Source organism: Nannobrachium achirus (genome assembly GCF_963921795.1).
Source record: "Nannobrachium achirus genome assembly, chromosome: 18".
Lineage (NCBI taxonomy): Eukaryota > Metazoa > Chordata > Actinopteri > Myctophiformes > Myctophidae > Nannobrachium > Nannobrachium achirus.
Genome location: NC_137825.1, coordinates 60,352,553 through 60,380,501, shown reverse-complemented (window position 1 = coordinate 60,380,501; position 27,949 = coordinate 60,352,553). Strand labels below are relative to the sequence as shown.

General features: G+C 45.0%; 1 protein-coding gene across 1 annotated transcript; it reads left to right on the top strand.

Moving 5' to 3' along the window:
- Window positions 1-8,580: 8,580 nt before the first annotated feature.
- On the top strand, window positions 8,581-17,301 carry LOC308303205 (putative nuclease HARBI1; the record flags this gene model as incomplete). Its single annotated transcript, XM_080747529.1, has 2 exons — window positions 8,581-8,597; window positions 16,359-17,301. 2 exons carry the CDS (start codon window positions 8,581-8,583, stop codon window positions 17,299-17,301), a joined length of 960 nt encoding a protein of 319 aa, XP_080603655.1.
- Window positions 17,302-27,949: the final 10,648 nt, after the last annotated feature.

The following is a 27,949-nucleotide window of genomic DNA, read 5'->3' as shown; positions in this document are numbered from 1 at the left end:
AAGAGATTTTCTTTTTGGGGGGAAAGAAAAAATGATGAAATAGCTATGAATACTATGTGAACTATACCTTGTTAGAAAGATAAATTCGACCTCTTTCCAGCACTCCAAACCAGAAGTTTCTAACATGTTCGGTTGTTTAGAAAATGCCTTTTCATTGGCCAAAACACCTCTAGGAACAAACTGAATAAATGCTTTAGTAAAGTAGGCTCTCAATCAGAACTCTTTTCTGCCTTTTATTTTTGCCTTCAGTAATGCAGAATATATTTACAGCATTTGTTTTCAAACAAATGGGAAAAATTATAAAATAATAAAGTAAAAAATAAAGTGATTCAAGTGCATTCAGTTCAGTCTCAATAGTGCTTTTTGAAATGACAAAAACTCATCCTCTCAGTAGTGATTCTAGTAAATGACAGGAATAAAGGAACATTTCACCACCTCTGTAGTGGTTAGTAGAATAAATGTAAAAAATAAAGTGATTCAAGTAAAGTGCATTCAAATGACAATGGGCACATTGAATAAAGGAACATTTCACCCCCTCTGTAGTGGTTTTCAAGTGTTTTTTCAACAAAATGACAATAGTGTCACCCCCATCTGTCCTGTATGAAACCTGAAACAGCTCACATGGCAATAAAGGCACATTTCACCCCCTCTGTACTGGTTTTCAAGTATTTTTTCAACAAAATGGTCACCCCCATCGGTCCTGTGTGAAACCTGAAACAGCTCACATGGCAATAAAGGCACATTTCACCACCCCTGTAGTGGTTTGAGTAATGGCAAAAGGAACATTTCACGTCCTTTCAGTAGTGGTTCAAGTACATGACAAAAGGAACATTCCGCCCTTTCAGTAGTGGTTCAAGTAAATGACAAAAGGAACATTCCCACCCTTTCAGTAGTGGTTCAAGTAAATCACAAAAAAAGTTCAGTTCTCACATTCGCTTAGGGTTTGAAATAAAATAAAAATGTCACTTGTGTTTTTTTTTGTGTTTTTTTTTCTTTTTTCTTTTTTTTGTTTTGTTTTTCAAACGAAATAAAATAAAAATACAAATAAAATAAAAATGTCACGCTTCAGTCAAGAGAAATGTTGTTCTCGCTGTGGTACCTTCTGAAGCACACCCCCCTGCACAGTGTGACCTGACAAGCAGCACACCAGAAGACAGAATTCTTCCTCCTCTTCACCCCCTCGTCGTTCTTCCCTTCTATGCACATCCTGCAGCGCCTGGCTGCGTGCTCCCTCGCCCCCCCCCCCCTGCAATGGGGGGGTGGTGGACAGGGACATGGTGGACGGCTGGTGGTGCCTCCAAGGCAATGCGTGCAGGGATGGCTCTGCGTACCGGGCGAGTCCAGCCTTTTATGGCCCGGTCCATGAACAGAAACAAGGACTTGCATGCTCCCGCTGGATTTCTGGCCTTGTACAGGATGAAGGCATTCAGCATGCCGATCTGGAGCAGGTACAGGGTGAACTTTTTGTGCCACCGGTAGGTCTTGCGGGTTATCTGGTAGTAGCTCAGCGACTGGTCCATTCTGATAGATAGATAGATAGATAGATAGATAGATAGATAGATAGATAGATAGATAGATAAATACATTTATTATCTCAAGGGAGAAATTCAGTTGTCCACTTGTAGCATAGCAGTATACAGTATTTACAAAGTTACAGAGAAGTAAGAAAAAAGATAGATAAGAGTAAAAGAAAGAAAAAAAGAGAGCAGTACAGTACCTGTCTACACCATTCATGTGTTTGTTGTAGTCCAGGACACAGACAGGCTTGGGTTTTGGCACCCTCTTCTTCTCCTTCCTGGACCACACCTGGACCTCCCCCATCACGTCCTGGTGGAATGTAGTCACCATTCTGACAATATTGGTGTCCTTCCAGGCCAGTGTTGCAACCTTCGTGTTGTGCTTTGAGATGCGGTCCTCCCCACCGCGCAGGTCCAGATTGGTGGCCTCGTTGATGACGCGGGGTGCTCCTCTGCCCCTCCGGAGCGTGCCACACGCGTGTGTTCTCTTCTCCACCACCAGCTGCTCACAGAGCTTTGTACTGTAATTTATAGAAATATAAATAATTACCATACATATACAGTGTGCGTATGTGCGTGCATGCGTGTGTGCGTGCATGCGTGTGCGCGTGTCTATAAATAATTACCATAACATACTGTACATATACAGTGTGTGCGTGCGTGCATGCAACTATAAATAATTACCATAACATACTGTACATATACAGTGCGTGTAATGCCATGCATGCATGCGTGTGCGTGCGTGCGTGCGTGCGTGTGTGATGAGAAACTTTGTCCTTGCCTCTGATAGAAGTTATCCATGAACAATTTGTAGCCTTGACCTTCAAGGTCACCCAGCAGGCCCAAGACGGTGTCAGCCAAGGTGCTGTGGTCCCCACAGTAAGCCCTCAGGTTGTAACAGTACCCCGTCTTCGACTCCGCCAGGATGTAGGACTTGATGCCGTAGCGGATTGGCTTCTGCGGATTGTACACCTTGAAGCTCAGTCGCCCACGCCACATAAGGGTCCCCTCATCAATGGAGATCTGCTCATCTGGCTGGTACAGCTCCTGGAATTTCGCGATCAGGTAATCTGAGACCGGTCGGACCTTATACATCCTGTCGGTCTGGTCCGCAGTTTGGTTGTCAGCGCAGTGCAGGAATCTCAGGATGATCTGGAACCTGTTCCGGGACATGCATTTGCCGAAGTAGGGCGTCTCGTACACCTCGTCTGTGCTCCAGTTCATGTCAATCTCCGGCTTGTGGATGACGCCAGACAGGAAAACTAGCCCAAAGAAGGTCTTCAGCTCCTCAAGATCCACCGGATACCACTCATTGACTCGGGCCGCCTTGGTGTTCTGGACAGTGGGGATGACCTGGAGAGCATACCGGTTGGTCTCCTCTACGATCATCTCCAGCAGCTCGTCAGTGAGGACCAACTCCAGGAAGTCCAGTGGGTCCTCCGACTGGAGTTCAGCAGCAGCGTTCTTTGGTCCAGGCACGGCAGTGAAAGGGATGTTCTCTGGCTGCCATGGCTCATCTGGGTCATCGAGGTCAAACCACGGAGAAGGAACGGCCTTTTCCTTCTGTGGGCGACCTGTAAATTATAGAAATATAAATACAAGTAATAATTATTACCATAACATACATATGCAGTGCGTGCGTGCGTGCATGCGTGCGTGTGCCCATAAATAATTACCATAACATACTGTACAGTGTGTGCGTGTGTCTAATTGCCATAAAATACTATACATACAGTGTGTGCGTGCATGCATGCATGCGTGTGCGTGCGTAAGTGTGTGCATGCGTGCGTGATGAGAAACTGTCCTTACCTCGCTTTCCACGGCCAACATGTCCAGGGCCAACATGTCCAGAAGAGCTTGGTAGTTCCTCTGGCTGAGAACCCACTGGCTGAGAAGCTGAAAACGCAATATAAAAAAACAGACTAGTTAGTTATGGTAAAGGTAAACATAAGCACAAAATCAACTAGATTTTGTGCATAGGCGTGTTAGCTAAGTATGTAGGAGTAGAAAGGAACCGAAGTTCCCGTCTACTGTCTGTCTGTCTGTCTGTCTGTCTGTCTGTCTGACTGACTGATAGATAAATAATGACAATATCTAAAGTGTGCTCGCCTTATAGGCGAGCCCACAATTCATTATTTACATTCCCATCGTGTTTCTAGGCCATGCATTTTGACACTTAGAATGAATGAAAGAAGACTTTCACTCTTAGAATGAATGAAAGAAGACTTTCACAGTTTATATAGTTATAGTTATTTGCATTTTGACACTTAGAATGAATGAAGTCTTTTACAGTTGCCATGTTGATGTTTTGATTTTTAGATTGATATAAAAGCATTGAACACAAATGTAGAAAATCTGTAAGAAAAATAGCTGTACCTTGACTAAAGCCATGCAGTGAAGGAGCGCTGTCAGAAGCAGATAGATCTGGGAATACAGCTTCCTCACACTCCGTGTCTAGAAAGATCACAGTGAAAGAACAGCATTAGTACAAAAACCTGCTGCAACATGCGTGTATGCCCACACAGCGGCGCTCTCCTCTCTCTCACTCTAGAGATAAAAGAAAATGCTGCTATTAGTTCCAAAAGCTTTGTACCCGTCCCATACAAATGACACAATGTGACATAGCTCTGTTTGCCCCGTGCTGTACACGCTCCTGATTTGCCAAGACAATATGAACATTTTATTTTATTCTAGAACAACGTGCGCACCCTGAGCTATGCAACAAAGGAACGCAGAAAGGCCTGGAGTTTTTTGGCAACGTGTTCTGCGCTCATTGCACGCCAGTCACATACAGAGGGAAATAGACTATAGACATTTATGATCGTTGCCTTGCTTGAAACACTAACACAACAGGTCGCCACACGCACTGTGCATGTACACACACACGCGCGCGCGCATATAGGTTCAATAGCAGCTCTCAGCGTGTCGCCCTGAAACGGCCATCTTCGTCCCCCCGACTTTCGGCAGCAACCGCTCACTGTCGCAAAGATACATAATACACCCATCCTCCACTGCCAGCGTGTTTGCGCATGGCGTTTCCCACAGCTCGTTTGCAAAACACAGTGAGAGAGACAAATAAAAATAAAATGCAGTTGGCAACCGTGATTGCGCATCACATACAGAGAGAATAAACTATGGAAATATATGATTGTTGCCATACTTAGAACACTAACTAACAAAACAAAAAAGTCGCCAACGCACAGATCGCATGCATACAGAGAGAAATAAACTATGGAAATAAATGATCGTTGCCATACTTAGAACTATAACTAACAAAACAAAAAAAGTCGCCATGCACTGTGTATGTACACACGCGCGCGCGCACACACTCACGCACACCCATCCCCCACTGTGTTTGCGTTTCCCAACGCATATCACACACACAGAGAGAGAAATAGATACAAATATAAAAATATAAGGCTTCTTACCACTATTGGAACCATCCCTTTCTCGCATAGGGAGCCATTCTTGTTCCAACTCCACCTGGTCGTCTGACTGAGATTCCCAGGAGCTTTCAGCCATATCCCGATGCACGGTAACCCTCAGGCTGCGTCTAAGTCCTGGCGAACAGAGCAGCGGCGTGTCTGGAGCGACAGCGGCGTCATCTTGTGAATCGTCGCCGTCAGATTCCATGTCGTTCTCCTCCTCAGATTCGCCATCTGCCTGTGGGCGCTCAGCAAAGGTCTCCTCCATGATCCCTTGGACCTGGACCTCAGCGGGGCCGGGGAGGGAGTGCTCGTCCTCAGCCGCGGGGCGCTTGGCTGCTGGAGCAGCCTGGGCATGGACCTCAGCGGGGCGCTTCGCGGCCGGAGCAGCGGGGAGGGGGTGGGGGTGTTCTTCCTCGCTTGAAGAGGTCTCAGCTGCGGGGCGCTGCACGGCTGGAGCCGCCTGGACAGAAGGCACAACCGGGGGTTGGCGACGAACCCACGCGTCCAGGGATCGCTGCCGTGGACCGGGCTGCTCCGGGCTGCTATCCGGGACCTCAACCCGGGGGGGGCGGCTAGCAGCTGGACGGCGGCTGCGGCGGCGGCCGCGTGGAGTTTTGTCAGTACTTTTTGGCATGCTGGCGATGCTTTGCGCAAAGACCCCTACAATACACCTACCCAGTAAATATACTCCGCCTATACTTCTACTCTCTGCTTATACCACTACTTCTACTCCTATACTCCTACTGTGTGCTGCCGATTATAAAACTACTCCTTATTACTCCTACTCTGTGAACACTGAAAATACCACTACTTCTACTCCTATACTCCTACTGTGTGCTGCCGATTATAAAACTACTCCTTATTACTCCTACTCTGTGAACACTGAAAATACCACTACTTCTACTCCTATACTCCTACTGTGTGCTGCTATAAAACTACTCCTTATTACTCCTATACTCCTACTGTGTGCAAAAACTACTCCTTATTACTCCTACTGTATGATCTGAAAATCCAACTCTCCCTCTCCCTCTCTCCTCTAACTCACTCCTCAAACTCACTCTCTCTCTCTCTCTCTCTCACTATATCTCAAGTCTCTCTCACAAACTATCAAACAAACTATCAAACTCACCTCTCTCTCCCACCAACTAGCAATCCAACTCAACTCTAAATCTCACTCACCTCTCTCAACTGTCGCTCACTGTGTCTCTCTCTGTCTCTTTGCAAATGCAATCTCCAACTCGCTCAAATCGCCAGCTTCCCACAGCCCTTTTATACTCTGGTGATGTTTGGCCACGTGATGGCACGGCTTGTGTTTGAACAGGTGATTTGGGTCTTTGTTTTGATTAGCTTGACCCAGCACAATGTCAGACGTTGCTGAAGGCTTTGATCTATTGTATACAGGCTTTGGTCAAAAAGTCGCTCTAAGTCGCTCGGCACTGAACGCCCTAATTAGGAAGTCGCTCTGAAAGTCGCTCGGCGCTAAGTGAGTTAAAAATGATTGTTATAACAAGTCCTATTCATACTAGTCCATAATCACAAGGAAATTAAACACTTTAACCATGCAGTTTTTGTATTTGAGGCATACGTGAGATTATCATTCAAAGATGTATTTTGTCAAGGTGCAAAACTGTTTAGAGTGACAACACAAAACTTGTGTAACAATATGAAGAAATCTAACACGTGTACAGTATTATAACAAAATGAAAACAAATAGTGCCATAGATTGTTCATCTTAACACAAAACTTCAATATTAAAGTACTTTAGTTAGAAATTGAATTAATTGGAAATTACAACTTAACATAAATTAAGAAAATGAGAGGCAACATGACTCGTGCAATGTGCACATCAAAATCTTCTGAAAATTATTTACATTTTTTACTTTTAAATTAAAAGGAAATAAGTAAATAAATTAACAAAATAAGTCCAAATGTTTGTCTCTTACAATGTGCACATAAAAATAGAACATCTTTTGAAGGAAACTTAAAAGTGTACTTTTCTTTTGAATTATAAGGAAATAAGTAAATAAATTAAATAAAATGAACACAAATTACTCTTAATGGCTGCGTTTCCCAAAGCGCTGGTCGTGCGAGGGCCTTCGCTCGGCTGCGGTCCTAACGATTATGGCGTTTCTCAAACGCGCTTGTAAGCGCCCCTCGCAAAACAGCCTTCGCACGCCAGTAGACTGGCCAGAGCCTTGTATTAGAGAGTTCTGCCAACTCTGGCCCTATGTGAACGGAGATGATGTAACTCTCCCTGAAACTCTCCTTGAATGGCTCTGGGCTTCGGTTGATAGGACGTCAGCATGCAGCTGCACTCCGAAATGAATTTCAGCGGCTTGTGTGATTGTATCGGCCCATAAATAGAACATACAAAACTGAAAATTAACACACTTTTTAGCTGTTGGTAGGCTAACTGACCGCACAAACCCCTTGTTTTAATTTGAAACATGCAAAGCTGCAAAGCGCTGTTGCCTGTAGGTAGGCTTATAACTGACTGCACAAAGGGATTTAACTGCCCGTCTTAAAAATATATATTTTTTTATTTTATAGGCTAGGCCTACAGTATTGTAGACTAGAGTATTGGTTCTCAAAATGAACTCTGTATCGTTTATATGGATCTGCTGAAGGGGGAGTCGAACCCGAGGCTCTCAATCATTAGTCCAACTCACAACTCGTCATGCTATTAAGCCAGCTGTGTTCAATTTCAAAGGCTGATGTCCGCCCCGTCTTGGCTGAAATAATTTTAGGGCTACAATTATTTATATGAACCAATGGACCCTCATCATCCTAGCCTGATTTCAGCAGTGGGCTGAGCCAGGCGATCATCATCCTACACTCTCAACTTGTGAGTAAAATTTTGGAACCATTAGGTTCCTAACTCCAAACGTCCAAACTAAAATATAACAGCCCTGTCTTTTTACCTCAGTGTTGACGCACGAGGGGCTAAAGAGGCGCAGGGCTGTTATATTTTAGTTTGGAAGTTTGCAAGTTAGGAACCCAATGGTTCAAAAATGTATAGGCTAACTCTCAGAGTGTAGGATGATGAGTGCAGCACACTGTGCGAGCGCAGCGAACTGCCTTTCGCTGAGAAGTGTTGGCACAAGGGTTTGTGTTTTGGACTACCGACTGGATGGTCCGAGTTCTCTCACCGCTTTCACGCATCACTGCATGCCTTTTAGCTGGGGAGAGGGGACCCCCACATGGTCCACGGACCCACTTAACAAATGAGGCAGCATAATATAAGCTTGTTCTTTTTTATGTAAGTGTGTGTGTTGTGGTGCGCTATTTCTCAGTAGCCTATAGACCTATATCAAAGCAAGCGACACGCATAACATAAAACATAGTTCACGTTTGTATGTTTTATTTATTTATTATATAAATATAGGTCTAAATATATAGTTCACTTGTTTATTTTGTATAGCATGTATGTAGAATAGCCTACTCCATCCACAAGACTTAGATAGCTTTTTTAAATAAACTTTCGTAGTTATACTTAGTTATATAGTGCTCAGTTTTCTATGAAGGGTGCTTACGGGCGCCCCGGCGCACCCTTAAAAAAACCATTGTACAGACACGTCTGCAGCACCCGTGGGAAACTTGCGGGAGAGGTGTTTGCTTCTAAAATTCTCGTTACGATGGCCATTCGTATGAGGTGTGCGTTCAACCGTCATCACCGCTATTTGATTCCATTGTACGATACGACCGGTTTCCTGAAAGCCCTCGTTGCTCTTGATTGACAGGTGCCTGCGCTGGCTGCGAAGGACGATTTTGGTCTCTACGACCATACCTGAGCTTACGAGCACTCAAAATCGCTTTGGGAAACGCACCCAATGTCTTTTGCAGTTGCAGTGTGCAGAAAATGGAAGATCTTCTGAAAATATGACAAGCAGAACACTTAAAACATTTTCCACAGAGGCTGAAAGTAGTTATCCTCTAAGCCGGTTTGACAGTGAGCCATGCAACCAGTTGAGTGGGCTGCTGTTCTTCCTTGGTCCAGCCAAGTCCTCACATAAGGCATTGGATTCCACTTTTCCACTGGTGGTCCTACAGTGCTGATGAAGAGGATGTTTGCTGGATTTTGTTGTTGTCATATTGCTTCTATTGTCAGTTATGATATTGTTCATTGAGCTAAACCCCCGCTCAGAATCAGCATTGCTTGCAGACAGTGTGTCCACTGCCATGAGCAACTTCTTCATCTTGTTAGGAATTCCTCTTCCTCCACTTGCTTTGTACTCCAGGTGGGTTTCTTGTTCACTCACATGTAGGGCACGGCTCAAAGCACTCACCTCATCTTCTCCAAATCGCAGATTTTCATGGTCCCAAGTTTCAGGGTTGAGGACAGTCATTTGATTTAGAAGAGCATTATAAGCCTCTTTTCAGTTTTCTGTGACACTGGCCTGAGCTCTGTTTGCTATGTGAACAGTCTCTCTCTCTCATATTGTCTGCCACTGCTTGTATGAACTGAGCAGGGTTAATGATGGGACACTTTCCCACACTTAACTGCTCTCCCTTGAAATTCATTGCTTCCTCTGCCTGGCTGGCCTCAGCTGCATGTTTTCCTGGGAACCTATGGCTTTCTATACGCTTGACACAGGCTTTCGTGATGGCATGAGTGATCTTCCTGGCCTGAAGAATTTCTGACAAATTCTTTAGTTCAGTCAGAACATCAGCCATTATTGCAAGACTTTGCAAGAAGTTGATGGAGCACAACTTGGAGAGCAGACCTTTAAATTTGGCCCTCTCTCTGCCGTCCCTAGTAACATCCTCTGCTGCCTCACGGAAATGTTTTGCCAAGGCTGGAAAAGAGTCCCAAACTGCAGAGACTGCCCTGAACGATGAGGCTACCCAGTGGACACTGAACACTCGTCCAATCCTCCTGAGGGAGATGTCAAGGTCTTGAGCACATGCTCTCAGCTCCCGTGAGTTTTGGTCACTGGCTAAACAAGGAATACAGGGTATCAAGAAAGGCCTAGAAGTCCTTGGTTCCTCCTGTCACATTCAGTGCCTGGTCCACAGCAAGCTCCAGTCTGTGATTAAGGCAATACCAGAGTACAATGCCTGGGAAATCATCCTGGAACAACTTCCCAACACGATCGATCGATCAATTAATTGATAGATAACTGTTTTTTGACTTCTCCAGTGCTTTCAACACTATCCAACCGGCTCTGCTTGCGGAGAAGCTTGCGCTGATGGGGGTGGACAAGGGCTTTGTGGCATGGATTACAGACTACCTTTCAGAAAGACCACAGTTTGTGAGACTGCAGAGCTGTCGGTCTGATGTGCTGGTGAGCAACACGGGGGCCCCTCAAGGAACTGTGCTCTCACCCTTCCTGTTCACTCTCTATACATCGGACTTCCGCTTCAATTCCAAGACCTGTCATCTGCAGAAGTTCTCAGATGATACCGTGGTGGTCAGCAAGATCTCGGGTGACAACACGGCTGAGCACGATGGTGTGGTTAGGGACTTTGTGCAGTGGAGCGAGGCTAACCATCTCAGGCTCAACTCAAGCAAGACCAAGGAGATGGTGGTGGACTTCCGTACTTCCAAGAGAGTCCCCCCGGTGCCAAGCACCATTAACGGAGAGGTGGTTGAGCTCGTGGATAACTACAAATTCCTCGGAGTACACCTGAATAGTTCACTGGACTGGTCGGACAATGCGCAGGCGATTCACAGCAAGGGGAAAAGCAGGCTGTTCCTCCTGAGAAGACTGAGATTGTTTGGTGTGTGCAACAGGATGTTACAGATGTTCTACCAGTCTGTCATGGCAAGTGTCCTCTTTTTTGGTATAACATGCTGGGGTGGCAACATCAGAGCAGGTGACACGTTAAACCTAAACAGACTGGTGAGGAAAGCAGGCTCTGTCGTTGGGTCCTCTCTGCAGGGGGTGGAGGAAGTAACCAGGGTGCGATCAGCGAGGAAGCTGGACTCCATCTTGGAGAACTCCTCCCACCCCCTCCATCTTGAGATCACCAGCTACTGGAGTAAGAGAGGAAACGACCGCTTTGCCTACCCAGGACGGAGATGCGAGAGATTAGGAAAATCTTTTGTACAGGCTGCCCTTAAGCTGTACAGCGAGACACATAACGGACGAATGAAAAGGACTTCCTTCCTAACTTAGACTGACGGAACTATTGCTGTATTGACTTTGACCTCTAAGGACCTTCCAGGGAGAGTGCTCATGTGCGTCTTGCGGTGACATGTTTCCTAGTTTCTTCTTCTCTGAGCTGTTTTTTGTTTTGTTTTTTCGCACTGTTTTTTTTACTTTGCACTATTAAGTTGGAACTATTGCTCTATTGACTTTGACCTCTAAGGACCTTCCAGGGAGAGTGCTCATGTGCGTCTTGCGGTGACACGCTGCCTAGTTTCTTCTGCTCTGAGCTGTTTCTGTTGTTTTTTTCCGCACTGTTTTTCGACATTGCACTATTAGGTTGTGTTGGTAGTTTCTGAGTATTTGTCTTGTTTAACAATGACAGTGAGATACTTGTTGCACTAACTAGCATTGACTGCTTTGGTCTCTTTTTGTAAGACACTTTATGTATATATACTTATATTTAATTCGTCCCCTCTATTGATGCACCTTCTCTTTTTTGGTACTGTACTGCTCTTGTTTTTTACTCTTATCTATCTTTTCCTACTTCTCTGTAACTTTGTAAATAACTGTATACTGCTGTGCTACAACTGGACAACTGAATTTCCCCCTTGGGATAATAAAGGTATCTATCTATCTATCTATCTAAGAGACAGATATTGTACACAACAGGAGTCCTCAGCAGCATGTAGATAATTGTTAAGGGATATTGCACTTATTATTTATTACTTATTTGTTATTCATTATTATTCATTAATATTTATTAATATGTATTATTATTATTTATTATTACTCATTAAGCAGCATTACACTGGCCCCATCACTGCAGAATCCTATTCATCATTTGTATACATTTGTTGAGCATTCTAAAAGGTGGCACCACATCCCTCTGCTCTGACAGTGAGATCACAATGTTGTATTTACCCTGTCACAGGGCAGCCTTGCCCTATACACACACATAAACCTGACTGCTTTTTATACCATGCTAGGACTAATGGTTTTAAACCTCTTGGTGTGTTAAAATGTGTATACATTGATTGTTTGCTAGTTGTCTCTCCTGCACTGCTGGTGGCAATCCCCTTGATTGGGAAGGTGCCAAGTGCTGTGGAGGAGAGGGGTGTTCATTATGATTTGTGTGTTCATGTAGGTTATTTAACTGTCATTAATATGAAGTTCACCCAAGTGCTTATGGTAACACATTGTAGAAATGTTTAGGTTACTATTATGCAAGGGATAATTGATGTCATTATTTATATGGAAGTATTAGGGAGTAAGTAATTGGCTAATTGGTGCTGTGTTCTGTGGGAGCGTCCACTCTCTATTTAATGGAGGCTGCAGGCATAGGCTAGTCAGTTGGATGTGGGCACATACACCAGTAACATACCTGAGGGAGAGTTACGGGGCCTTGCAGCAAACAAGATATAACCCGAAGAGAACTCTCATCCTGTTGGTGTCAGCCCCAAAGTGTTTAGTTTTCAGTATCGTTTTCTGTCTCAACGTTTGTTATTTTTGTATTGGCCAAAGCACTGTAAACATTGGTGATGGATGATTATTGTTGGAGGAGTTGGGTGAAATAAAACCCCCAAAATGGCATCTCTGACTGTTCTTGGAGCCTGGGCCGCTCGGGCAACTTCACATACCCCTTTAATAAAATATTGTGTAAATTAAGCTACCTTGATGTTAATGCAACACCTCAAACAACCAAGAAGCAGGCAACAATGAACTGCAATGTTTTAACAGTAGGCCTACATGCATAAATGATACAACACTGTACTAATATACATTAATAAACCCTGCAAGGGACCAGTGAACTGCCCTGGGGTGCATATAGCTGCTTACCGGCAGTTTAGCAGTTAAACCACGGAAGACTCCTGAACTGACCTTGGGTGTAGTATATCCCAAGGGTTAATTTAACTTGAGTGTACAAATGGAACCAAATGGACCTGTTCCATTTTTTGTATTAAATGAGAAAAGTAATTAAACAAAAATTAAATGATAACATATATGCAACACTCTAACACCCTAAGCAACATATGGATACATTGACCATTTTCATCCTAAACAGCAGTTGACAGTAAAACGCCACCCTCAAAAATACAGTATATCCATCATCTGTACAGTTACAATGCTGAGCATGGGAGATGAATAGTAAAAAATGCATTGCTGACCCCAAAAGGCCCAATATGAATAACCCCAACAACTCTTTGTTCTCGATGGAAGCCATTATATGCTAGTTTCTTATAAACAAATTAAAAGAAAATTACATTTCACCACAATGTTGAAGTTCTAATAAGAAACAACACATCAAGGGCTTGTATGAGTTTATTTGGGTTTGGTATCAAACTCTCAGAACACAGGAAATTAAGTTGAACATTTTCAAGGGCAGGAGGGGTGCACCAGGGGGTGGGGGCACGATTGCATGCAAAAATCATACAGATATATTAACTTAAGTAATGACTATTTTTATTATTTCTGTATACCTACGGTACATTTGGCGTTGTAATGGCAGAAATGTTACAGCGGACTGCCCATACTGTAAGTCCAAAATCTCATTAATCCTACATCTCATTAGTCCGAATTTAGTTATAGGGTTAGGTTTTAGGGTTAGGTTTAGGCATAGTTTTACTGAGGTTAGGGTCAGGGTTTGGCATAGTTTTACTTTAGTTGCAGGTTCAGGCAGTCAGCAAACACCGACTGAAATTCTAATTTATCTCACATGCCATAAACCCAGCTGTAACAGATAGACTCTCTACCTCATGCGCACATGGTCATTTTATGCACTTTACATTTAAAGCGTCTAAATGTGTTTTATTTATTGGCCGGGTTTCCCAAAGCGATCTTAACACAACGGAAGCCAAGGTTTCTAACATTTCTAGCTGTTACTGGTGCCACCATTCACTTACGCTTTATTTTGAAGTGCCTCGGAAGCTTTGTGCGTGTGCACGTGGGTGTCCGTTGACGATTGAGGAAGATAATCCCTTTGTTTACAAAAGCTCGCGAAACTATAATCCAAAACGGGGCCGACCATCGCGGTAAAGTGTCGCCGTGAAAACAATCAGATCTCTGCTTCCCTGTCGCTTTTTTTCAGCTTTTTTCAAGATAAAGCCCTTCTTATGTTTCAAAGTAGAATGTAAAGCAATAAACTGCCTCGCATTTTCTCCCCCTGTCTTCCTGCCTGCCGCTGGGGGGTGACGTAATGGACTTAGGTCATTCAAAGGGCAGCCACAGCCTGTACAGTTAACTCTTTGTTGCCTCGTCTCTCAACGAGATTGGCAGGGGGACACCTAGTGGCCATAACTCGTCCCTGAACGAGTTTGGCTCCCAAGTTGTTAAGCTTTAGGATGGTCGTAAGACCCAACGTAGCAGCAAAACTGTTATGAAGGCTCCTGTCAATCAAGAGCCTCCGCAGGCTACGACGGCTTTCAGGAAACCGGTCGAGAGTGTACAAGGGAACCAAATGGGCTGCTATGACGGGTGAGCGCACCTTCCGAATGACTTCAGCAAACCCATCGCTTGGTCTCCAAAACGATCGTAGAAGCAAACCTGCGTTTGCTCCTGTCAATCAACGAGCCTCTGCAGATCTGTCTTAGGCAGGATTTTTTAAAGGCGACCTGGGGCGCCCTTAAACTCTTATGAAGCTGTCTGAGCACTATAACTATAAAAGTATATCAAAAAATCGATCTAAGTGAAGTGGATGGAAGTGTTCACGCCTGCTATACAAATAGGCTACAATAGTCAGCTATGGCTATATTTAAAAAAAAAGAAAAGAAATATATATATATATATATATATACGTTTTTTTTCCTTCTTTTTTTATGCCTTGGAGACAGCGGCGCCCCGTGTGTGTCCGCATGCGTGCGGCAACGGGCAGCGTGCTTGCCCCCCTACCCCCGTGTGTGAGCGTGCGTGCGTGTGTGTGTGTGTGTGTGCACGCACACATAAAAAAGAACTAGCACGTTGATATTTCAAAATATGTTTCGACATGCTTTTACTTAAAAGAAATGGAGAGAGAGACCTCCAACTCAGCAGAAACAATAGACTGCTTGAGCTGCGTTCAAATCTGGACGGTAGGCGGCGATTACATACGGGCGCCTCCCATGCTTTTTTACTTTTACAGATTGATAAAGTAATCGGGTTTCAGATAGAGAAATTCGCCAGTACCAGCCGACTGCTGTCTAAACACATAGGTTACATTTATTGAGTAACCGAGATTCGAACCCAGGTCCCCCGCATCAAAGTCTATTAACTTAACCAGTAGACCAAGCGCCTCTCGTGTTCAAATAATTAGTTATTCCGCTACCAGTGTGTGTGTGTGTGTGTGTGTGTGTGTGTGTGTGTGTGTGTGTGCGCGCGCGCGTGTGCGCATAGAATAGAAATAGCCTACACACACACACACACACACACACACACACACACACACACACACACACACACACACACACACACACACACACACACACACACACAGACTGGTAGCAGAATAGCTAATTGTTTTAACACAAGAGGCGCTTGGTCTACTGGTTAAGTATTAGACTTTGATGCGGGGGACCTGGGTTTGAATCTCGGTTACTCAATAAACATGTAACCTATGTGTTTAGACAGGCAGTCGGCTGGTACTGGCGAATGGAGCGACTATGTATTAGCCTACAGCAGGCTTATGATGCATTCATCATGACACAACTAATTTTATGTATAACAGAGGCGTTTCCCATGCATAGCCTACATATTGATAGAGTAACCAAGTTTCAAACCTGGATCCCGGCAACAAAGTCTATTACCTTAACCAGTACCAAGCGCCTCTTGTGTTTAATTAATAAGCTACCTGTCTGTCTGTGTGCGTGCGTGCGTGCGTGCGTGCGTGCGAGAGTGTGTGTGTGAGAGAGAGAGAGAGAGATCTCAATAGATAGATAGATAGATAGACAGAGATATAAATTCTGCCACAACCCCAACTAAGTGGAGACAGATGGAAACAATCAAGTGATTAACTGCCTGCAGGGGCGTCACAAGGGGGGGAAGTGGGACTGAGTTGCTAGGGCTCAACGTGGAGGAGGCCTTGAGGGGGCCCCACACTGAAGCCTTGTCCCCAGGGCCCAGAATTTGGTGCTACACCCCATGCTAGTCTAATAGTCTATATATCAAGGTGTTTCCCAGTCACACAAGTGTGAGATTGATACCATGGCTGCTCAGCTATTCCTTCTCGCTGATAACCAGCGCCGACGTGCGCGAAGCCGCATTACATATGTGAATGCGTTCTCTCGAGCGAACTTTAGCCCACTGGCTACGCTGACTGACCGGGCAATTATTTAAAAATATCGTCTACCAAGGGTGGAAATCCAGCGCCTCATCGACGTGGTGGCTCCATACATCACAAGGCCAACTCGGCGAAACTTTGCACTGAGCCCAGAGGTGCAGCTGCTGGCTGCTCTGCGCTACTATGCCTGCGGAAACTTTTTGGAGACGGTGGGAGATGGCCTCAACCTCAGCAAGGCATCGGTGTCACGGTGTGTGGCAGCCGTGACACCGATCCTCCTGCGGCAAGCCCAGCAGCACATCCGACTGCCCACCACCAGGGAGGAGGTGCGAGAAGTCCACCAGGGCTTTTATGACATGGCAGGGATCCCTCGGGTGATAGGTGTTGTGGATGGAACCCTAATCCCACTACACAACCCTACCCTGGTGGATCCCTGCTGGGTCTGTAGAAAGCACTACACCGCACTGAACATCCAGGTGGTGGTGGACCACAATGCTCTAATTACGGACATCGTTGCAAGGTGGCCAGGAGCGAGCCATGATGCTTTCATCTGGGGCACCTCCGAAGTAGGAGAGAGAGCTGCTAGAGGGGACTTCAGTGCCAGCTTTTTCTTGGGTGACAGTGGCTACCCCCTCCGCACCTACCTCATCACCCCGGTGTCAGAGCCAGAGACAACAGCAGAGGAAGATTTTAATTTGAGTCACACCACCACCAGGACTCACACTGAACGGGTATTTGGACGATGGAAAGCCCGATTCAGATGCCTCAGCCGCTCTGCTGGTGGCCTGCGCCTATCCCCTCTCAAGTCCTGCCAGGTAATCGTTGTGTGTGCCATGCTGCACAATATTGCCATCCGCGCTGGGCTCCCTGATGTGGCGCAGGAGGATGATGATGATGATGATGACGACGACGATGATGATGACCCACGACCACCACACCTTGACCCCAACGTACCCCGAGCAGCACTTTACCGAGCAGGCCTCCGGGTCAGACAGGCTGTCATAGACCTGTTTTGACTTCCCCACCTCTGAACTCTGACCCCTTTCACTTTGCAGTCACAAGCAGTCACCAAACAGTTTTACAATCCACCTGAACACATATACCCCCCATCCTACTACTACAACAACAACAACAACAACAACAACAACCACCCCCAACACCAATAAAATAATATAATATAAGCCCTCAACACCTGATGTGTTATGGGCAGATATACGCACACACATGCTGTGTGAGTGTGCGTGTGGCTGCCAACAACACTTCAGGTGCAGTCAGCTCATAGCCTGGCATAGCCAGACTATATGTAACATCCCCACCCGCGATGCAAACCCGGGCCTCCCGTGTTTGTTTTGGTAACACTCTTATACATTTACGCATTGCTGCACTGTATTCTAGATGTTCAGAATCATGGTTTAACACAGTGGAATATGGATGCTTGGCCTCAGTAAACAGAAATGTATTAGAGGAAAATAGATCAAGTAAAATAAGTTCACTGCCACCATTCATGTGGCACCCATCTAACTGATCTGTTACCCCAGGGCTCCACTGGCTGCGTCGCGTTGCTCTGCGTCTTGACGGCGTCATTGACGCAGATACGTTGCCGTCCGACTGGCTCCACTGAACGTGAATGTGTTGATATTTCAATCAAAGATCATAGGATATTCGCATTATCAACTGTAGTGTTATATCTGCCTAATTATAATAATTTATGCTGTGTAAAGTGCCGGAAAAAAATAGCAGATATACAAGCTCACAACATGTCGAGTGCATGAATCTGTCATCATGCTGTTGTTACTGTGTCTGAGCTTGTAGATTGGCTATTTTCGGTACACCAGTCCAGCGCAGCCACAATAATGTATAGCCTAAAAATCTGTGTTCAGACTCAGTCACTCACTGCTGGCCTGTTTTTAGGAGGAAGAATTGAGAAAGTTGTTGCATGTTGTGAACTTGTGATTAGCCTATATCAAGTGGGAAGACCACTGTAATTACATAAAAAAATATGCGAGGAATTTTGGGACATCTAGTCACCCTTGTGAATGACGTGAATGGATATCCAACAGCAGAAAGGCACGTACGGTATATACATTTAATATGCAATGCAATTACATTTAATCATAATTTATACATGACTGGACGTTGTGGACGCCGTCAAAAAATTGAACCGGGGCAATTTTTGAGTTTGGACGCCGGCACCGGAGCGTCCGACGTTGACGTTACCGTCGGCAGTGGAACTCCCTTCATCGATTAAAAGGGGAGCGTTCCCAACGTTGACGTTGACGCGACGCTCGACGCGCCCGGTGGAGCCGGGGGGTCAGGGACTGGAATAGACAATCGGCTAAGCTGGGATTCACACAACACACAGTTGAAGGAATGTTCCATATGTTTTATTTCTTTCAACATAAATAATAAAGAAAGAAGCAAAAAAAAAAATGCAACAAATGTTTGGAATCCTGCTAGAGGAGGTCCAGCAACACCAATACAGTGTTTGGTGGCACCAACGGCATCATGACCTGGAGGGGAAGACAAAGCTCTGGAAGGCAATAACCCAGTCAATGGGCCCCATGGTCCCTGCCTGCGGGACTACACAGCCGTCCACATAGTGGCAGGACTGGTAAAAAAAAAACTAAAAACAAGCCACCACCACCACCAGCAGCAGCACCACCACCACCAGGCTTCATGGAAGCGGCATTACGTGGCCGGAATCACTGGGGGCCAGCGTCTGCGTCACCTGCAATGGAGGGAGGTTGATTAGTGAATGGAACTGGATAGATTGTTGATTATGGGGAAACATGAACATTTTGTAATGTTTCATGCATTTCAATGAAGCAGCATGGGTCAGTTGTATTTCATGGTGGTAGCAAGTAGCATTCAACATCTCTAGGTAGTAGGTACATATGATATGTGGCTCATATAGATGCTGTCATAGGGTCATCTAGTGGTCAATATAAATCATAACTATCACAACACATTACACCTACCTTGAGCCTGGTCCAATATGTTGGGGATGGAGACTCCAGCGCCCTGGATGAATTGAGCCTCTGCCAGGAGCAGCTGTTTTTCCTCCATGTCCACCCTCCTCCTCTGCAAGATTACCATTTCACTGAGAAGCTGATTTGTTCTGCCCATGTGACTGTTGATATTTCAGAGCTGACCGTGTATGTTACGCAGCTCCTGCAGCCTCCCCTTGTCAGTGGCAACCAGAGCCTTAGAGCAGGTGCAGGGCACCACCATTGGTGGCACCTGCTTGCGTCTGGTAGCCCTCCCCCGGATGAGTCGGCCTGCTTGATTCCGGCCAGAGCCTGATGGTACAGCCGGTGGTGGTGGTGGTCCAACGGAGCCTGATGGTACAGCCGGTGGTGGTCCAACGGAGCCTGATGGTACAGCCGGTGGTGGTGGTCCAACGGAGCCTGATGGTACAGCCGGTGGTGGTGGTGGTCCAACGGAGCCTGATGGTACTGCCGGTGGTGGTGGTGGTCCAACGGTGCCTGATGGTACTGCCGGTGGTGGTGGTGGTCCAACGGAGCCTGATGGTACTGCCGGTGGTGGTGGTGGTGCCGCTCCAGTGGGGGCCCTGGAGCCTGATGGTATTTCCGGTGGTGGTGGTGGTGCCGCTCCAGTGGGGGCCCTGGAGCCTTGTACAGGAGGGAAGAGACCCTCCCCCGCAACAAGTCTATCCCCCCCTCCACCCCCTCCACTGCTACCTTGCTCAATATGGCGAGGACCTTCTCCTCGTCTGGGGTGAGGGTGGTTTTTGTTGGTGAACCACCACCAGTGGCCCTGGCTTCCTTCCTCATCTCGGACCATTTTTTTTTTACTTCACAACACCAGTCCTGCCACTTCTTGCGAACGGCTGTGAAGTCTCGCAGGCAGGGACTGGAGGGGGCCATTGACTGGGTTATGGATTTCCAGAGCCCTATCTTCCTCGCCAGGTCATTTGTGCCATTGGTGCCACCAAATAGGAGTAATTGGTGTTGCTGGACCTCCTCTAACAGGATTCCCAGCTCCTCTCTAGTGAAGCTGGGACTCCTCTTTCTTTTTGCCGGTGCCTCTTCTGTAGACCTACAATTTACAATTTAGGCATTAACCGATTTAGTGCCATTCCCGAGAATACTCGTGAAAAATACTCGAGTATCTCGAGTGCCATTCCCGAGTATACTTGTGAAAAGTAATATATTACTGTAACGGCGATTATCCTACCGAGTACAATGGCGGAAGGTCCCGAGCCGATCTCCGTCGCTGATTTCTCATCATCACGGATCCACGAGCACAAAATAGTAATCCCATAACATTGAGGCAGACGGGGGATCTCATCTTTAATGTCCATTATCTCAAAACAACACTTTCAAAGTGCAGATGGCAATAGATGCTCGCTTATGTTACACGTGTTGAAAAGCTCCGTTCCGCCATTACACAACACCACGTAAACAATGATCGATTCCGGTGAAGGATCGTCAGACCGGAAGTGTTTACGCTATGGACTTCTGGCCTTCAAAATAAGACAACGGCCGTTTATGGAGCGCGGGGGGGGGGGGGGGGGGGGGCACTCTGGATATTTTAATCCGTTAATTTCTGAGGCTCTTAATCATACAGCCCCCACACCTTGGACAGTTTGTCACAGTACATTTGCACATACATGAAATTTAATCTCTACATTTTAACCATTACAACTAGCAGTGAGCAGCCTTGTGGGAGACATTATGGGTTAAAGGAGTAGTTCACGCCCAAAATGACTTTTCTTGACTTTTTCTTGTTGATCACATTTCTGTCTTAGAATGCAACAACAAAAAACAAAAAACAAACAACCAAACATTGAACTCAAGTCTCCATGGCATGAGTAATCAATAGAATAAGTCTTTTTGGGGGTGAACTACTCCTTTAAGAGCCTTGTTCAGGCACACATCAATCACATAGCGACCTAACCGGGAATCATACTTGTGACAAACAGGAGCTTTAGCTCCCCGGGCAGGCTCCCTAACCACTCAGCTACAACCACCTCCATAGCTTTGAATATAATCCAAAGCAATTTACAATAAGCAGGTAATACATAAACATAAGCAAGATAAGTTAGTACAACAACATTTAAACACAAGGAACTATACTGATTGATTTGGTCAAACTATATGGCCCTCTCCTTTTAGAAACACTTCACAACCTTTTTTCAAATCTATTGGCATTGCATTAAAAATGCATTGACACACTTGTTTTGAATTGTTCTATGTGGTGTAATAAGTCCTCATCCTACAGATAATAGATAATTGATCAACTTACTTTGCTGACCTCTTCTTATTGGTCTTCTGTTTTGTGGCCATCTTTGTTGTTGTGTTCTGAATTTCTGCTCCAACCCACAGGGTTTTATAGGGCATGGCTGTGCAATTAATTGTGATTGCTACTTGGATACACCTGTTTTTCATGAACATGCCACAGGGAATGTGTGCATTTGCCTCTTTGCCTATCTATGTATCTATCTATCTATCTATCTATCTATCTATCTTTATATATATATATATATATATATATATATATATATATATATATATAGAGAGAGAGAGAGAGAGAGAGAGAGAGAGAGAGAGATAGATAGATATAGATATATATAGCTTGAGAGAGTGCAACACAACACACTTACATAAAAAACGAGTACCCAATTTGTTCTCATAGTGTGTGTGTGTGTGTGGGGGGGGGGGGGGGGGGGCTCTTGGGGGACTACATTGATTCACGGAAGCGGGAATAGAACCCGGTGTTCCCCCTTGCCAGTGCAACACACAAGCTGTAGTATGTAACACCACTGGGCTGTTGTATTTAGTTAGGAAATTAGGAACCAAATGGACCCTCATCATGGATACGTACGTATGTACATGTGCAAATGGGACCATTTAATTGTACTCTCTGAGTTACAACCATGATAAGGGTTGTAGGTTCATTTGGTTCCTATCATTTTGATTCCTAACAAATTGTGGTACCCATAGTTATAGCACAACAGCGCACAAATTTATTCAGCTCTGTTGGAATGGCGGGCTGCGCCATGGACTGACGAGTCGGAACCTCGAGTTCAATTCCCGTTTCAGTCCATTGCTTCATATGATTTCAAGCATCTATTGAGATATCCGGGTCTTCTTTGAGAACAAAAGCTCTACAATTACATGGTAACTTATATAAATATTTAAGACTAAAGTCATAGTCTAAACTCAAAATAAGTATTTTGTGCAGTCAATTTCCAACAGCGCCTAAAGCTTGCAAGTCGAGTTTAAAATTAAAACAAGGGGTTTGTGCGGTTTGTCCGGCTTATAACAGCGCTTAAAGTTTGGTAATTTTCAGAAGTGTTTTCTTGATGAGCCGAGTACCATCACACAACACAACAGCTGAAATTCATTTACGAGCGCAGGTTGTGGGTATAGGCTAGATCGATCCATAGACCCAGAGCCATTCAAGGAGAGTCGTCGGAAAAGCTGCATCATCTCCGTTCACACGGGGCCAGAGTTGGCAGAACTCTCTAATCCAAGGCTCTGGCCAGCCTATGGGCATGCGTAGCCTGTTTTGAGAGATGCGCTTACGGTCGCGTTTGGGAAACAACTTCGTCGTCGTACCAGAACCTTAATAGTGTCCTACTACGGGCTCTTACGATCGCGGTACGACTTCGCTTTGGGAAACCCGGCCATTGTGTCTCAAATGCCCCTTTTCTCTGTTGTGGTGGGAAATTGTACTACTGTCTTTTGCAAAAATACTTTGTTTTGCAGTTTTGGCTTCTATAGGGACCAAACTATCGGAAAATGATGGGGGTCAAATTTTCAGACCCTCCCCTCATTTCCTGGGGGCGGGGGGGGGGGGGGGAGTGTAAAACTACACTTTAAAAGTGTATTTTTACACTTTTAAAGCTCCCAGAAGAATGCTTGTCTGACTTTTGGTTGGGGTCCATTCAAACTGAAAACACCATTGAAGAGTCTGGTTTCATCAGCACTAGTGTCAGATGGGGCAAAGGAGGATATTCTGCAGTTTGCAGAAAAGGGCCAGAAACGTTTTGAGGAGTTTGTTTCTGAACGTTTGATCTATACATCTAGACTCTCAGTGTGGGACAAAATGAAGAAACTAAAGTTGAAGTCCTTTTCTAATTGGATGCAAAAACCTAAACTGCGTATTGGAGACAAGGTCATCAAATTGCACGAGGAACGTGAAAGTCCTTTTCTAATTGGATGCATAAACCTAAACTGCGTATTGGAGACAAGGTCATCAAATTGCACGAGGAACGTGAATTGCTGGGAAGGTTTTTAATCATCCAAGGCAGCCGACCAAGTTTAGTTCCTAAACTTGAGGAGACAATTGGGGAATATGTCAATGGTTCCCCGCTCTCTTTGTGCTGTTGATGGAACCCTGTACATCCCATCTGACAAAGCCAGTCTGATGCATGCAATTGAAGATGCCAGGGCAGAGCCCCTTGAAGTTGTCCCAAAGCCTGGTCTAATGCAGGAAGATCTTCCAGGTGTCCCACAGCATGATCTGACGGAGGAAAATTGTTCTGTCAAAGTACTTATAGTTGACGCCATGGGTGTGCTTCAGAGCATGAAAAAGACACCAAGCATGCTGAAGCTGTCAGATCTTCAGGATGCGTTTAACAAACGCATCAAAATGATGATGGCTGGCTATGTTGAGGGTCGAGTTGTCTTTGATAGGTATATGGATCAGTCATTAAAAAATAAGACTTGACAAAAGAGAGCAACTACATCTGTAGAATATGAAGTCCATCCAGAGATGAAGCTCACTATGTCCATCAAGGAACTCCTGTCTGCTTCATCAACCAAAGAGAAGTTGACATGTGTGTTAGGCCAGGGACTGCTTGAGTATTTCTCAAGGGACAGTTCTTTCATGCTGGTTGTTATATATGATATTATGATGTTATATACCGGTATGACCTTCATCAAGGGACATGATTTTGAGGAGCTGCACACACATGAAGAGGCTGATACCCTGATCCCTAATTAAGCCTCTGCTGCTAATGGTGCCTTGCGAGAGATATGTGTTTGGTCACCTGACACTGAGGTCCTCCTGCTGTTACTTGATTTAGTATCTTGTGAACGCATTGCAGCTCCCACTTCTCTGATCTTTTCAACAGGCAAAGGTGCAAAGAAACAGGAAATAGATATATTCGAGCGAGTTAAAGTCATTGGACGTCACAAATGTCAAGGATTCCTTGGCCTACACAATTTGTTGGAATCTCCAAAAAGACATGGGTCAATGCCTTCCTGAAGCTTGATGATGATGATCCTGCCATTAACTGCTTCAAGGACCTTGAGCTTGTTAACGGTGAACTTCCATCACCCTTGGAGGCATTGGAGCATTTTGTATGCCGTGTTTACAATTCAAAAGGTCCAAAGACCCTGCCATTACTCAGATGGGAACTATTTAGGTCAAAGAACTTGGAGGGTGAGATGCTACCTCCAACTCGTGCAGCACTGCTACCGCATATCCTCCGTGCCAACTACGTCACAATGCGGGACAAATCATATCTGACCAATTGCCCTGAGCTTCCACCAATTGAAGAGAATGGATGGAATTCAGAGAGTGGAGGATATGTTCCAGTCAGGTGTCTTGCCCTCCCTGCTCCAAAGGCAGTACTTGAGCTAATCAAATGTGGCTGCAAAACAGGTTGCAAGGGACGGTGCAGCTGCTCAAACAATCACCTGCCTTGCACTCCTCTCTGCAAGTGCTATGGCACTGGAGACTGTGCCAACAGTATCAGGGAGGACATAGATAACAGCGATGATGAATAGATCCTGTATTTGACAAGAATAAAAACAGGCCAGAGTTAAATGCTACCCCATCCCCCCTTACCTGAACTGTGAAATGTGAACCACTATAGAAGTAATAGCAGTAAAAAAAAGATGGGAATACATAGCCGAATAGGGCTAAAACTCATGTGACCCGCCCCCAGGAAATGAGGGAGGGGTCTGCAAATTTGACCCCCGTTATTTTCTGATAGTTTGGTCCCCATAGAAGCCAAAACAAAAAATAAAACAATTTTGGCAAAAAGATCCTATGGAAATTGGGAATACATAGCCGAATAGGGCCAAAACTTAAGTGACCCGCCCCCAGGAAATGAGGGAGGGGTCTGAAAATTTGACCCCCGTCATTTTCTGATAGTTTGGTCCCTATAGAAGCCAAAACAGCAAAAAAAAAAAACAATTTTTGCCAAAAAATCCTACGGGAATACATAGCATACTGCACTAAAACTTAATAATTCCAGAATTCAATTATAATAGCCATATTCAATTAAATACCATGTAGCGATAAATATATTTGTCTAGACTCATGTTTTAGTCATGCAGTACATCATTTTGTTCACTAGACAGTACCTGTGTGCTTGAAGGGTGGCATAACCAGTGTTCAGCCAGCATCTTCTGGATGGTAAACCCTTTGTCTGCCATGCAGCTGTCTCTCCCGGCTCTAGTAGGTCCAGCAGGCCACTCCGTCTGGTGAGCTCCTTGTCTGAAATGGAACCGGTGTACAGACTGGACACAAAAGTGACTGCACCACAGGGGGCAATCCCAATCAGTCCCTTCCAGGTAGTTGTGTTTTTGTACTGTGAAAACACTTCTGACTGGAGTGTGAGGGACGATGGGCTCTGGCATCTGACTTCTGTAGCATCAACGATCACACGCACCTCTGGACAATACTGGACAAACTTGCTTGGCATTGTGTTAACGATTTGCTTCTTTGCTCATCCAGATGGGCAGGGAGCCCAGGAGCAGGTACAGATAGTTGGCCCATGTGATCACAATGCGGGAGACGGTGGAAACACTGACCTGAAACGTGATGGCCAGCACCTTCTCCTGCAGGCCTGCAGCAACTCGACAACAGTAGAGGAAAAACTCATCCACTGGTTGTAGCTTACGCATTGGACTGGGAGAAATTTGTACAAACCTGTCTTCGCTTTTCTGAGCTTTGGACCAGTATACTAACTTGCGGGCAGAAGGTTGAATGGCCTCCCAGAAAAGACCAAAAACAAGTCTGGAGGAGAATCTAATGAAAAATCGTATGTCCTCATCTGAGATACAAAAACGATGAAAAAATTATTTATCAAAATGCTCTTTCCGCTCAATCTTCAGCTGCGCCAACTCAGTTTCCAGTTTTTTAATGTAGGCTTCCAATGTCTGGATGTGAACAGCTGCTGCATCCAGTGCCCCTGGCTCCACTGTTAGACAGGAGAAAAAATGTTAGGCTTCGAATTAGGTTATTCGATTGCTCAGTAACGTTATAAACCAGGGGCAGGCAACCTAGGCACACTGAAGGGTGATCACTGGCACACTGACATGAGTGATAGTGTAAGTTTTTTTTCCCGCAGGCTGCGGGAAGGCGTCTGCAGACCTGGGTCTGCAGACAGGTCTGCAGACCCAGGTCAGCCTCTCTACTGCTCCCAGTGGCAGCCTTCGGAAATGCCAGTCAGTAGGGTCTGCAGACAGGTCTGCACAGTGTATTGATTGATTGAATGAAGAATAGTACAGTTTCATTACAGCACAAATCACTGGTACAAGGTCAACTAAAAGGAGATCCTAGAAAGCTTTACGGCTTATTTACACAGGAACAACTTTATGTATCTCATATAACTTTGAAAGACAGACGGATAGTAGCAATGTATAGTAAATTATCATGTTGTAATCTATTATACTTTATTTATATATACTTACTAGGTCCTTACCCGTTCGATACCGCACCGACCTGTGTATACTTTTGACGATGATCATTATAGCATAACCCAGCTATAACCCAGCAACACGCAATAACCACCAGACTCACTCATTGTTCAGAGTTGTAATGAATGTAGAATGGATGTCACTTGCATACATACACATGTGAGGAACTTAATTTGATTACGTTATTTTTAAATAGTTTATTTTACCTAAACAAATCCTGTCTCTCACACTTATGCCAGTGTGCCAGTGATTGCCTACCCCAGGTGTATGCTGCTCCAACGTATCAGATATATCATATTTCAGTGGTTGTGCATGTGTCTGTCTGAGATGGGATTATATGGATCTCTGAAGGGATCCACTCCTTTCAAATAGCCATTCAAAAGAGTGGCTCATTTGTATATATATATGTTTAAGAAGCATTTGTTGGGCATTCTAAAAAGTGGCACCACATCCCTCTGCTCTGACAGTGAGATCACAAGCTACCTTGATGTTAATGCAACACCTCGAACAACCAAGAAGCAGGCAACAATGAACTTCCATGCAACAGCTTGTAGTGCTATTTTAAACACTGTTTTAGCCGGGGAGCCACTGGGCCAAAATGAGAGAGGACCTGTGATGTCATGACATACTCCAAATTTTAGTTTTTCCTATTAATTTGGTCAATAAGGTACACAGAATGAGAGGCCTGCTCTGCTGGAAATCCTGCGAAAAAAAGTTTCCCATTGACTTCACTATACTGGAAAAAAACACACCAAAAAAAGTAGCATGTGAGGGGTCAAACTAAGGGTTCTTCATGATTCTGAATCCATTGCAAGCATTTGTTTTGCATGAAAAACATTCCTTGGGCTAGATTTCAGCCTCTCAAACCTGTGAAAAGTGATGAGTCATCACTTTTCACCGTTATTTTAGTCTGTTTTCTAGCCCAAGGAATGTTTTTCATGCAAAACAAATGCTTGCAATGGATTCAGAATCATCAAGAATC